The sequence below is a fragment of the Hippoglossus stenolepis genome, chromosome 6, assembly GCF_022539355.2.
Source record: "Hippoglossus stenolepis isolate QCI-W04-F060 chromosome 6, HSTE1.2, whole genome shotgun sequence".
In the NCBI taxonomy this organism is placed as follows: Eukaryota; Metazoa; Chordata; class Actinopteri; order Pleuronectiformes; family Pleuronectidae; genus Hippoglossus; species Hippoglossus stenolepis.
In genome coordinates, this window is record NC_061488.1 from 14614808 (window position 1) to 14627839 (window position 13032).

At 41.6% G+C, this 13032-nt stretch overlaps 1 protein-coding gene across 1 annotated transcript; it reads left to right on the top strand.

Moving 5' to 3' along the window:
• The first annotated feature begins 953 nt into the window (after window positions 1-953).
• Window positions 954-8113, top strand: gpr157 (G protein-coupled receptor 157). The gene is made up of 4 exons (XM_035159543.2): window positions 954-1591; window positions 5993-6206; window positions 6758-6952; window positions 7459-8113. The coding sequence occupies exons 1-4, from the start codon at window positions 1215-1217 to the stop codon at window positions 7636-7638; spliced, it is 966 nt and encodes a 321-aa protein (XP_035015434.1). The 5' UTR covers window positions 954-1214; the 3' UTR covers window positions 7639-8113.
• Window positions 8114-13032: the final 4919 nt, after the last annotated feature.

A 13032-nucleotide genomic window follows, 5' to 3' on the forward strand; every position in this document is an offset into this window, starting at 1 on the left:
ATTTTTAGGATATTGTTTTTATTTAATTCAACCATGTCTTTTCTTTTATTGTAATCTTAACTTTGCTTTAATACTTTTTTATACATTTTATTGTTTTAACATATTTTACTGTCTTGTTGTGTTTTGGTTTGCTCTGTTATACCTTGAGCTGTATTTTTTATTAAGGGAGCTATATAAATAAAGTTATGTTATTGTTTTTTTAACAACTTCACCTTGAATGAGCACCAAAAGGTGTTTATTTTATCATTTTACTACCTTAGCTCATCTTATTTTACTTGAATTATTTATGTCTCTCTGATTCTCTTGGGGTTGTGATTATTTTTATGTATTTCCTTGTTATTTCTTTTACCTTACCATTTTATCATCTTGAATTTTATGTCCAGCACATTCAACACAGAGAAACTGCATTGCTTTCTTTAAGAGTTGACTCAGACTTTTATTGTCAAGCTTTAAAAGCAGTGGGCCTGTTTGTATAAAGTTCCAAGTGCACTTTTTCCTTTTACTTGCATTGATCAATAATAAAATGTAGTAGACCTATTCTATACTCCCCTGACTGAAGTTGTACAAGGTTGAAATTAATATATATAAGAAACTATATCTGTTATGGAATGACACATAACAGGAGCATTTCTTAATTTGGCCTATACCATGACTGGAATGGAAAACAATATTTCAACATACTGCCATCTGTTCTTATGTGACAAACCCTGATGTAATAGTTTTCCCTGGGTCACATCAGCAAAGTCCATTAGAAGCCACAAATAGATATTTACCAGTCTGCCCACCACCAGCTGACTCCAACTTCTGCTTTGGTTCCGGGTTGACGCATCGAGGAGGCGGGGAGGAAGGAGCGAGGAGGCGGGGGGGAAGGAGCGAGGAGGCGGGGGAAGGAGCGAGGAGGCGGGGGGGAAGGAGCGAGCAGGCGCGGGGTAAGGAGCGAGGAGGCGGGGAGGCGGGGAGGCAGGGCTTAAAGCCTGGAGGAAAGATTTGTTTGGCTGCCTGAAAAACTATTAAATAACTTTGTTGAGTCACTTGGCTCGAGTGGACCCCGAGTTTAAAAAGTGTCCCGGCCTGGAAGGAGACCAGTGGCGCGCTGGTGTTCATCCAAAACGCGCACGGTGATGGATTAGTGCGCACCGGGACTGTTCCCAAACGCTGTTCCTCAGCAGATGTCCCTGAGGTGACAGCAGCTCGTAACCTCAGCACAACAAACCATGGCGAGCGGGAACGAGACAGTTGTTTACTTCTCCGAGCAGGTGGTCGTGCTGTGCTCGTGCGCGCTCTCCTTCCTGGGCTCGTCCCTGATCATCCTCACCTACGTCCTGTGGGCAGATTTACGCACCACTCCCCGGAGGCTGCTGGTCTTCCTCTCCGTGGCGGACTGGCTCTCCGCCGTCTCCTACGCCTTCGGAGTGTGGAGCGTTTTCCGCAGCGACTCGCCGGAATGCGTCGTGCAAGGAGCCGTGTCCACCTTCGCCAACACCAGCTCCTTCTTCTGGACCGTGGCCATCGCCGTCTACCTGTACGTGTTCATCGTCCGGTCCAGTCAGAGGGTCGCGGACAGCCTGGTGCTCATCTTCCACCTGGTCAGGTAACAACGTGACCCGGATCTACTTTTCCCTGTTTCTGTGTCTGCACCTGTGCTGAGGTCAGTCTGACGTCACGAGGTGAAGTTTGAATAACTTTTAAAGGTTCAGTGTGTAAGATTTAGGTGAAAGGGATCTACTGGCAGAAACTGAATATAAAATAATCCTAGTGATGTTTCCAGTAGTGTGTTTCATCTGAATTGTACAAATTGTTGCTACCTTTATATTTAAATACTTAATATTTATATCGGGAGTGGGTCCTCTCTACGGAGGCCACCATGTTTTTTTATAGTAGTCATAAATGGACAAACTAAACACCTTTTGAGTTTTTATGACAACTGAAGGTTTCCACAGGTTCTCTTTCATGTTTGGAAGAGGAGGGTGAGGTGAGGGGTCTTCAGCTGCAACATGAAACTTCAACACTGGATGTCACTAAATTCTACACACTGAACCTTTAAATAAAATCATCTATTCAAATATAACAAGGCTTTATTGATGCTGATTCAGGTAACACGGTAAAGATTGGTTATTTAGGAACTGAAGTTAGGGACACATGTCACACCAACGTCATACTCACCAGGTCATCCCTTGTTACTGCTGCCTAGTAATGGAGCTGAAGTTGGACACACTGAAAAGGTTTAATGCCCCTTAGTGTTTTTTAACATGTGTACCTTTTAGCTGTTTGGTTGACTTGAAGCGTGACGATCAATCCCTTTTTGAAAATGTTTCATCACTGAATTCACGGATAGGCTGGGCCGGGAAGGATTCACCCGTTGGAGCCTGGGGATGATAGGATGCATTTGTTGGAGCCTGTGAAATGGGACTGCTGCGGCACAATTGGTCTTCAAATGGAGCCTCCGAAGGTTGCAGAACCTAAATTAAGTCACAGCTTATGCCATATTTCACCCCCGTGTGTCTACGGTAACTCAGAAATGACAAATGAAACACTGGTACTGTAGAGAGCCTCAAGCTTTTCTACATGAAGTCCATGTTTCTACACGTTTGGACTGGGATGGATGGGGCGAGGGGTGAGGTGACTGGTATTCAGTTGGTTGCAACCTCACTGCTTCATTAGCAACTTTAAATCTTACCATGTGGTCTTATGTGCTGTTACAGCTTGTTTTTCTTCAAGCACTTCCTCATATTGTGTCTAAGCCACAAAAGTAGTTTTGTTTTCATCTGAGCCTCCTACCACTATCAACTTCTATTTTGGTCAGAGCAGGTTTTACCAGACATGGGGCTTGTAGTTCTCTCAAAAACAACAGACCAGAGAATCTTTTTCTCTCAAGCTCTGAGAACCTTTTCAACACCAGTAGGCAAACTCCAAGCAGGCCGTCTTATGTCTTTTACACAAAATGGCTTCCACCTTACCACTCTGTTATAAAGAGGTCTGATTGATGCATTGCTGCTGACATGGTCGTCCTCCCATCTCTGCAGAGGACTCTGAAGTAGGGTTGGCCAGTATAAGGTTACACAGTATCCCACTACCACTGTCTGTGTGATTGAAGATGCTTTGAAAGAAATAGCCTCCCAAAAAAGACGATTGTGAGTCACACGACACATTTGTGCATCATGTGACATCTCCTCAGAAGAGAGGATTAGAAAAAAACACATGGTGAGCCAGGACAAGTTGTTGTTTGTGCTGTAGTTTTTATTTTGGTGTTGATAGATGTTAATATTTGCTCTTCTGTTTCTGATGTTGTTCAGAGAATAAAACTGGTATCGCATTTTTGCTGCTGTTGGAAAAATATTAAACCTTTTTTAGCTTCTTTCTTTCAAGAAATGCATCTTAAAATGCTTAACAACAAATACATCCCGTACAGGGGCTGCCTGCAGGAGCTCAGAGACAGGATCTGGGGAAGGGATAAAAACATTTCTGTTGCATGGAAGAGTCTTGAGAGCCACAGTGGCCTTTTGTAATTCTTCAATGAAAAACCCTGTATAACAGCCAGGACTCTTTCTGGAGCTGGCTGCACGGCCAAACTGAGCAATTGGGGAAGTAGGGCCTCGGTTAAAGAAATGAAAGAGAAGCTGGTGGTCACTCCTGCTTAGATCCAGAGATCCTGTGTTGAGATAATGTTAGATATAACGGTCACGCTACTTTGTTTTTATACCTCTGCACCAGTGATGGCCGGTGGCAGTAGGCTTTGTGTTAGCGGGTTGTTAGGGTTAGAGTTAGAGAGACTTTCTTCCAATTTGGTGCAAACGTTGGAAACAGTTTGACTCAAAAATGAGCTGATTAGATTTTGGTTGTCAAAGCTCAAGGCCACGGTGGTCCCACAAAACCATTTTTTGCCTCGTGAACGCATTTTCATAAGAATGCCTCAAGTGAATCCTTTCAAATTTGGCACAAATAATCACACACTCATGGATTAACTGATTAGATTCTGGTGGTCAAACCTCAAACTTCATGGACCCACTGGCATAACAAATATCTCAACTCTTCCTTTAGGGGATTTCTTCAAATTTTGACCAGTTGTCACTTGGACTCTAAGATGAACTGATTTGATTTCAGTGGTAAAAGGTCAAAGGTCATGGTGACCTCATATTTTTGTGAATGCAACATGTCCGCAACACCTAGTTTATATGGATTCTTGATTGTAGATAGATTAATGACCAAAATTGCAATTGAATCTATTCAGAATAAATCTACAACACAACAAAGTGAGGGGCTCTCAATGTTTTCTGAGGCCACTGTAAGTATACAAGTGCTACTCTGTGCTCAAGTGTCTGCAGCTCATAGTGGAGATGAACACAGATTAAGTGACTCAAATGCAGAGAGGAGATGTATTCGTTATTTTCACATTTTTATCATGTTTAATCTTGTTTTTCTTTCACAGCGGGTGGGTTCTGAAGAGCCTCCCATTAACATGCTGTTTATGTATCGCCTTCAGGGAAAACAAGCTTTTAAATAACAGAACGGGGAAATCTACTCACTTAATCATCACAATTTTTTTTTTTTTTTTACAGAAATGTAGACATTGACAAGACACAGAGGTTTCATCTTTACTTTGAATTAGATTGTCAGAATGATTGGATTTGATCACTGATATTATGCCTCATTTATTACTTTAAAGCAAAAATATTAATTATATGAATTTGGACCAGTAAAGAGGAGAACACTAAAGAACATGTTGGACTTGACTTCACATACAACTGCGTAAACAAAAATAACCAAAGAATAGGTGAGGGTGTGTGTGTGTCCCACAGTCCCAATGTCCAGAGTTCAATCCGTATTTTTACAAAGTCCGGTTCAGTCTCCCCCACAAGCCTAACAGTGTTCAGTTCAATCATCGAAAAACAGATGCAACAAAAATAATCCGTTCCTGATTACAACACGCTCTTGTAAAGGTAAAACAGACAAACGTCTCGGACCTCCACACTCATTGCTCTGAAGATACCCGTCACTTCTGTGCTGGTTCAGATTACACAGGGTTGGGTCCAGGGTTTGTGATTGGATTGGAGTGTGATTGGACACACATGCATACACACAAGCAACCGGCTGCACCTCTGCTGTGGCAGCGTGTGGGATTGGGCAGGGAGACGTGTCACGGTTCTGTCTTTGGGTATCGCGAACCGAACCCGTGGACGTCTGGACCGCGATTTTCGGTTTTGGTTGGAGAATCGTTACAGCCCTATATTCTATCATGCGTGTCTTGCAGGTACAATTGCTATTACATTAATATTATACATCAACTGCAAAATGTGTTAAAAATCTCAGCTGCACAACTCTTTCTGATGAAAGGTGATGTCATAAATATATATTTCTAGTTTGTGATAGGGTTTAGCGAGCCGCTCGTCTCGTTTTAAGCTAGCTTTGCTCTGAATCAGCACGTATGCGTCATCCTTTGCATCCACGGTGCGGCTGCAAGCAGGAAGCTGATTCCCCTCTGGTGCAATGCACACTATAATGGATCTATTCCTGGACACAGCAGCATTTTGACCCCTATTTCTCAACACAGCGTCTGTTGTGGTCATCCTATTTATGTTTCTATGAATTCTCAAATGCTCCATTGAACCAATGATCACACACAGCAGAGCCATTCATAGTATTGTATACATAACATGCACACACAGACAAAACCAGGCCTCGAGCAGAGTGGGGCTTATAATGATCAGCAGTGTAAGGCTATAAAGATACAGGATTATTTTAAAGTGGTGTTTTGTGCAGAGAGGTGCTGCTTCAGGGGGAAACACAGTCAACAGTTCTGCTTCTAAAAGAGATGTAATCAGTCAGTTTATAACTGTGAACCCGGTAACACACAAAAGCCTTAAACACAAGATAATCCATCACATGGTGTCACATGAACTCAACACACATTTACATACGAACAGTGCGGAGATGTCTTGAAGGTGAGAAGTTGACCTTATTGAGGAAGTTGTATTTCATTCTCTGTTTGGTCCAGCTGGGGCGTTCCTCTGATCATCACCGTTGCAGCCGTGAGCCTGAATAAGATCGGCTATGACGCGTCCGAGGTGTCGGTGGGCTGGTGCTGGGTCAGTATCCACGCCCCGGACCGGGTCCTGTGGATGCTGCTGACGGGAAAGATCTGGGAGTTCCTGGCCTACCTCACCCTCCCTGTCCTCTACATCCTGATCAAGAGGCACATCCACATTGCGGTGAGGAGCAAACCTGGTTTCAGCCTAATGGTTGGTTTTACTTCCTGCAGAGTCAGTTCACTGCTACAGCTCTTCTGACGACTGGAATTTGCATCACCAGCAGAATCATCCCCATATTTTATTTTTCTCCCTGCATGTTCATTTTGTCTCATATACATAAAAAACCTCTCCAGAATTTAACACAATCTTATTGTCTATATTAAATGAACAACATTAAATGCTTATTCATAAAGTAAACTATATTACACATCTTTCAGCCATGACCACGCAACCCTCTGATTATGTTTTTTTAATAAAAAAATAATTACTTTTAAAAGCACATATGAGTCTGGATCATCACATAAATGAGAGATTTTTCCTCTCTCATTCAGGTTGGTGTAATACGTCATGAGAAAACTAAAAACAATTTATTAAAGTCTCAATTTACTAGTTTTTCTATTTTCAGTTTGTTAGTTTTTTTATCCCAATGCTGCAGGTTTTCCACAAATAGTTGTGTTTAGGAAGATTATCTACTATCCTTGATAACAGATCTCATTTTCTGTGTGATGCAGCACACTGCCCTGTCAGAGTACCGTCCCATATTGGCCACCAGGCCTCCATCCCACTCCTTCTCCTCCATGGCTGACACGAAGCTGACGCTCATCCCTGTTATCTTCATCGTGCTGAGGATCTGGAGCACCGTGCGCTTCATACTGCTGCTGGCGGACTCTCCAGCCAGGCAGAGCCCAGTGCTGGTCACTCTTCATGTGAGTGTGCTTCAAGGTTCTTTTAAGGCAATGATGTCTGGTTTTGAGGATGTCTGTGAATCTCCTGTATTGTAAATGTTTTATTCTGCAGTTTACCTTTCCTGTTATCACACCTCCATTAAGAATTGGATATTTTTGGATATCTGAAAATAGCACAATAACTATGTTAACAGTTCACAATAACTAGAGTCAGTCTTAGACAGTGCCTACCTCCACTAAGGCCCAACTGTCCCCTTATAAAATTATTTTTATCTCCTCCAATTTGCACAAACTCATAAATATCTGTCCCCTAAACATGCCAGATTTAGTTTTTCATCAAGATCCATGAATTATTCTGAGCAATGAAGAAAAAAGGTTGAAAAACATCCTAATAAGTAAAAGAAATTCTAATATTATTCAAATATTTTTTAATATCTCATCGTCAAATGATCATGTTTTTTTACATTTTCAACCCATTCAGAGACGTTTTACTGCTACACTGCTCTCATTGACTTTTGACCCAACAGGGAATTGGCAACACGTCGCAGGGAGCAGCCAACTGCATCATGTTTGTGTTGTTTACTCGACCAATCCGCACACGCCTGTGCTCTGCGCTCTGCTGCTGCTCCTCCAGGTGTCGAGCGTGGTCGAAGCGCTCAGAGGACCCCTCTCACACGCTGCTGCCAGACCAGGAGGCCTCCACATAGAGAGAGGAGGTTGACACCAGCAAAGCCGGGAGTCAAAGATGATACTTGATGATCCTGTGGAGTAGAGGACGGACACAGGTTGATATAAAGGAAGTGATGGGTGGCCTCGTCCTCGCTTCACACTGAAACTCATTAAAAACAGGAGCCTGCAGAGCGGGTGGGGGATTCTGCAGGTGCACGCACACGTGTGTCACATGGCTGCACTTTGGGTGATTAGGCTGAGGCTGATGTGATGACTCTGCACCAGCACCAGCATTTTTGTGTTCATCATCCAGATTCTTTTTGTGCTGTAGCTTCACAGACGTACTGTACATCAAAGTTTTTCTTTGTTTATTTTGTTCTTTTTGCATATTTGGAAAAATGCACACATGACTGAGGATTCAGCTATTGTGTTTATGGAGGAAATTACATTTTAGAGACAATGAAAGAAAATAAACCAAAGCATTATCAGTTAATGTGATTGACATACTGTAAATATGTTTAAGCTTTTTATTGTCACTGATTGAATTTGTATTTTATGTGCGCTCAGTCACGAGTATTTCTAAATGCACTGCTCCTGACAGAGCGTTGGGGCTTCAAAGGTCTTACAAGGAACTTTTCATTTTCTTTGGTTTTGGTTACTCTGTGGACAAAAGCGGTTTTGTTCCCACTGTCATTTGTCGTAAAAGCCTCGGTCCAGACAGCGTGTGCATTTGTTTTGGAAGGAGTGAAAAAGAGACAAGTTCAGCGAGTTCAGGACGCACACCAAGAAAACACTGACACCGCAACATGAAACAAGGACTGCATCAGTTTACACTCATCTTTTCTACCAAGATATTCAAAATATGTTGTTAAAGTTTGATGGATTATCACTTTTGCAACTTTTTTGTAACTTTAATATTCAAATAAGCTTTCCAATATATATCCAATTTCACTTTGGGTGTGTGCAAAAGTATTTTGTGTGTGAAACTTGCTTACATTCTGACAATCTCTTTAAAATACTGTCAAAGAAATATATGGGTATAATATGAGCACCTTTTTCTGTCAATTCTATCAAATATATAAACCAGAGCTGCATTATAATATATAAAACTCCTTTCTCCAAGATTCTCATTTCAGGTAATCATTTCCTTGATGTCTTTTTTTTTTTTCTTTTCTCCATATATATATATATATTCAAATTCTTGCTTAACCAGGTAGTTGCAACATTTTTCAGGCAACGTCACTGCTGTCATCGTGACTCTGATGTCTGATCTATCATCACATGTCATCCTTCCTCCTCGAAACCCGAGGCTTTCTCATGCGCCTCACTTCTCCTTTGACCCCTGCAGTCACCAGCTCCAGTTTGCCAGACTTAGCTACAGGCTGAATGCATACCAGCGAGGAGCGCGTGAACTCGCTGAACCCCCAGGGGGCTCACAGGGCTGCTGTACAACACACATCTTACACACGGTGCCACTGCCTATAGCTCCTCCAGCTTGGTGGAATGCTGTGTCTGTTGTTTACTGAGTCTGTTTCTGAGAGATTAAGCTGCATTCAAATAAGGTTCATTAAGGTTTGTTGCCAAAGGTGAGAAAGGAGAAACGTCCCCGTGTTGACAGTCAATTTTCTCCCCCTCAAGTGAACATTGTTTGTTTGGCGCTCAGAGGGCAAACACTTCCTGTGTGGGCGGCATCATTGTAAATGGATTTATGGACGTTGTATGGTCTGTGTCTCTGATGAATTGGTCATGTGCAGAAGTGGAGGATAATGTTGTATCAGGTCACACAGACTTCATCGCACTGCAGTTACACCACAAAAAGGATTAGTCCAAAGTATCAAGGGGCCCCTCGACCAGAGCTACTGTTTAAAGGCCTGTGGCGTTTCTTGCAGGAAAGTCAGTTTAACAAATGGTCTGTATTTATTTAGGTAGGTTTGTGCAGTTCAAAGTTTTCACATATGATTGACATGATAATAAAAAAAATAAGCGCAAAGAAAAGAAAATTAAAACAGACGAATTGAGACTAATGCACACAGTAGAATGTAAATAAAATGAATAAAGTAAGTAAGTGTGTGGAATAAGAACTAAATGAAGAAACCTAAATACAAAAAAATAATCTAAATAATAAAATAGAGTTACGTGAAAGTTGAGATTAAAGTAAGAATAGTAAAAGTAGTTAAATAAGGATAAATGAGAGTAAACTGTTAGAAGAATTTATAAAATATCGAAGGGCCAACATACAGAGACAAACAACCATTCACTCACACAGTTTTGCCATTTGCCCATTTACACACACATTCATGCAGTGCATCCATGTGTTAGAGTCCGACCCGCTGTTTAACCACAGCCACCCTTCCATCCATCTATTATCCATCTATCTTATTCTTTCCAAGATCGTGGGATTGGCTCCAGCTAACCCCCCACAACATTGTATGAGCGGCAAGGCACACCATGGACAGGTCGCCAGTGTCATAGGGCCGTGAGAGGTAGCTGTATTACCCAGTAAACATACACAGGGAGAACATGCAAAGTCCACACAGAAAGGCCAAGCCAAGCCGGGATTCGAACTAGGAACCATCTGTGAGGCTAACAGCTGAACCACCGTGCAAGCCCGACAGATATAGGTAATCATGGGAAATGACCGAAAGCAGGTGACAACAGCCACAAGGAGTTGCAAGACAAAAAAGAAAAGAAAGTTTGTAGTTGTTGTACATCTGAGTGATGATATCTTACCCAAGCCCGGGTCAGTCTCAGAAAAAACCTCAGAATGATGTTTGAGCTGTGTTTGATCACGTTGGCTGGGCTAACTACTTGATTTCTTACACTGCACATGGCTGTAATCAGGGAAACATCGGGCTTGGGTCAGGTTTGGACACAAAGAGCCGAGAGCCTGTCGGGCTTGGTTAGTTTTCTCTCAGCCTTGGTCTGGTTCAGATGGAAAATTGTGGCTCCAGCCTCACTCCAGTCTGGGGCCTGCTCGTCTCACAGTCCATCAATGAACAACTCTGTACTCCAATGAGGGCAGTTAGCCACCAAACATCATTTCCCGAACATGGAAGGTTTTTTGTGTTTACACTGTAAACATCGGTTTTCCTTTCGTCTAATTTTACCTCAGGCCTGAAGTTATGGGGCACAGTGCAGAGATCAGTCTCTCAGGACCATCAGTAACACAACTGATACCATCTGTGGGCAAATGAAGGAAGTGAAACTGTTTATGCTGGTGACATCTAAAATGGCCAGCAAGCAGTTTTTTCTTTTGTTGCCCTTGAGGACGACAGAGGTCTCACTCAGGACTGACACTCCAGCAGGAATTAATCCATTGTGTCAGTTCTGAGACTTGGCTGACATTGAGCTAACATGGAGCTGGTTGAAACACTTAAGGAAGGTTTTTTCAGCTTTTCCTCCGCTGGCTCCGTGCCCACCTAATTCATTAAGTCACCACAGGGCCGTGCACGAGCTCACCATTCACCAGTCAAGTCAATGGACTACGCAGGCTGTTCATTTGGCTGCATCTGTGGTACTAGGAGCCAATTTTCAAATGCATAGCACAACAAATTTAATGGGGGACAGGGTCAGAGCTGCAGCAGGACATTAGAAGTGACAGAGCAATTTTATATATGTAGCAGAAAACATTAGAATTACTACAGGCAGAAAGAGAGATGCTTCTGATTGGTTTCCAGAGACTTTAGTTTGTGAATAAGGCAGCGTTACAGCTGCTAAAGTCAGAGGGAACCTGCACTTTTCACTTGCACTTCACATGAGAGATGTTTTCCTTCTCCAGCTCTGAGTAGGTGAGAAGATACCAACAACAATAGCTCCCCCAGCTGTCTGCTTGCAATATTGCAACCCCCTGCACAGGTTGGTGAAATATCATATAAGCTAAGAACACGGAAATGTTACAGTATTTCAGGTATTCCCCAATTAACTTGTTTTTGATCATCACAAATCCATATTAAAATTTTTCCTTGGTTACTTTTTTAATAAAAATCATTTTTGTATCACTACCCTTCTAATGCACAACATAGGTCAAAAATGACCCGTATTCATTAACTGTCATTTCAGGAATGGCTGAGTTTTTTTTTGCATTTTGTTTTTTATTGTATTTTTGGGGCTTTTATCCCCTTTAATAGATAGGACAGAGTAAGCTTGTGAAAGGGGGATAGAGAGAGAGTGGGGGAGGACATGAATACATGGCTGTGGGTCAGAATCAAACCCGGGCTATGCATGTAAGTCTTATTTTACAATCCATTACTAGTGAGAAAGAGAAATATGAACAATACTAACTAGCTGTTAGCTAAATGGAGAGGGCTCCTTTGATGGCATAGAAGAATCATATTTGATGATATAGAAGACTCATCTGTCCTTGAGTGTGTGTGCATACTGTACCTCCGCTAAGGCTGAATAAGCCTTCACATGATTATCTAGATCTTATAGAAATACAGAAGACAAAAGTAAGTAGTCTGATAACCTCAATGATTTATTTCTCATAAAACATAATTTCACAAAGAAATCCTGGATCAACCACTTTAATCCACATCCGCACCAAAATTTCCCTAGGTATACTTTCTAGGCCCAGCCCGCACCCTTCCACCAAGTTTGGTGGAATTCGGTTTTGTAATTTTTGCGTAACTAACTAACTAACTAACTAACTAACTAAGTGATACGAGTAACTAATGAGATTTCCATCAGCCCCAGTTGTTTGTATTAAGTGCCATTTAGCAAATATTAGCATTCTAAAAAGGCTAAACTAACACAGTGAACATGGTTAACAAACATACCAGCTTTCATCAGCATGTTAGCATTGTTACTGTGAGCATGTTAGCATGCTGACCTGAGTCTTGTTGCATAATTTTAATCCCAGGGAACTGCACTTTGTACCTGCACTTTATGAGACATCTTTATTCTGCCAACAACAACATGAGATGTTTACTATCTCAGAGCTTATTTACAGATCACATCACTACGCATGAAAATTTGTATCTATTAATGTTAAAAAAAAAGAACATCATTTAGAACAAGTCTGAATTTAAATCCCTTTGTATCATCCTTTGATGTCCAAAGCCCCACTTCCCATTTGGTTTCCTAAGAGATGCAACAGTGAATTCAGTTTATTGTGACACTACCTCCGTCTTAATTTACGAATCATTTTCTTCTTTCAAAGGCACAAGTGTGGTGTGACACTGTGTGCAAAAAGTTAGGTTACACTTGTTGTTAGTTGAAGTGCTTTATCCTAAATGAGGGATCCTGTAAATCGGCTCCAAATTCAATTTACAAGGTTTCACTTCTCAAAATAGCCGATGTTAATCTCACTGCCAAATCCAAGCTAGAAATTCAACAAATCATAAAAATGTCTGTCCAAATCCAAAATCACAACTTTTTAAAGTTTAGCATAACTTGCAACAGTTAAAACATAAAATACAGCATATCAGATATGT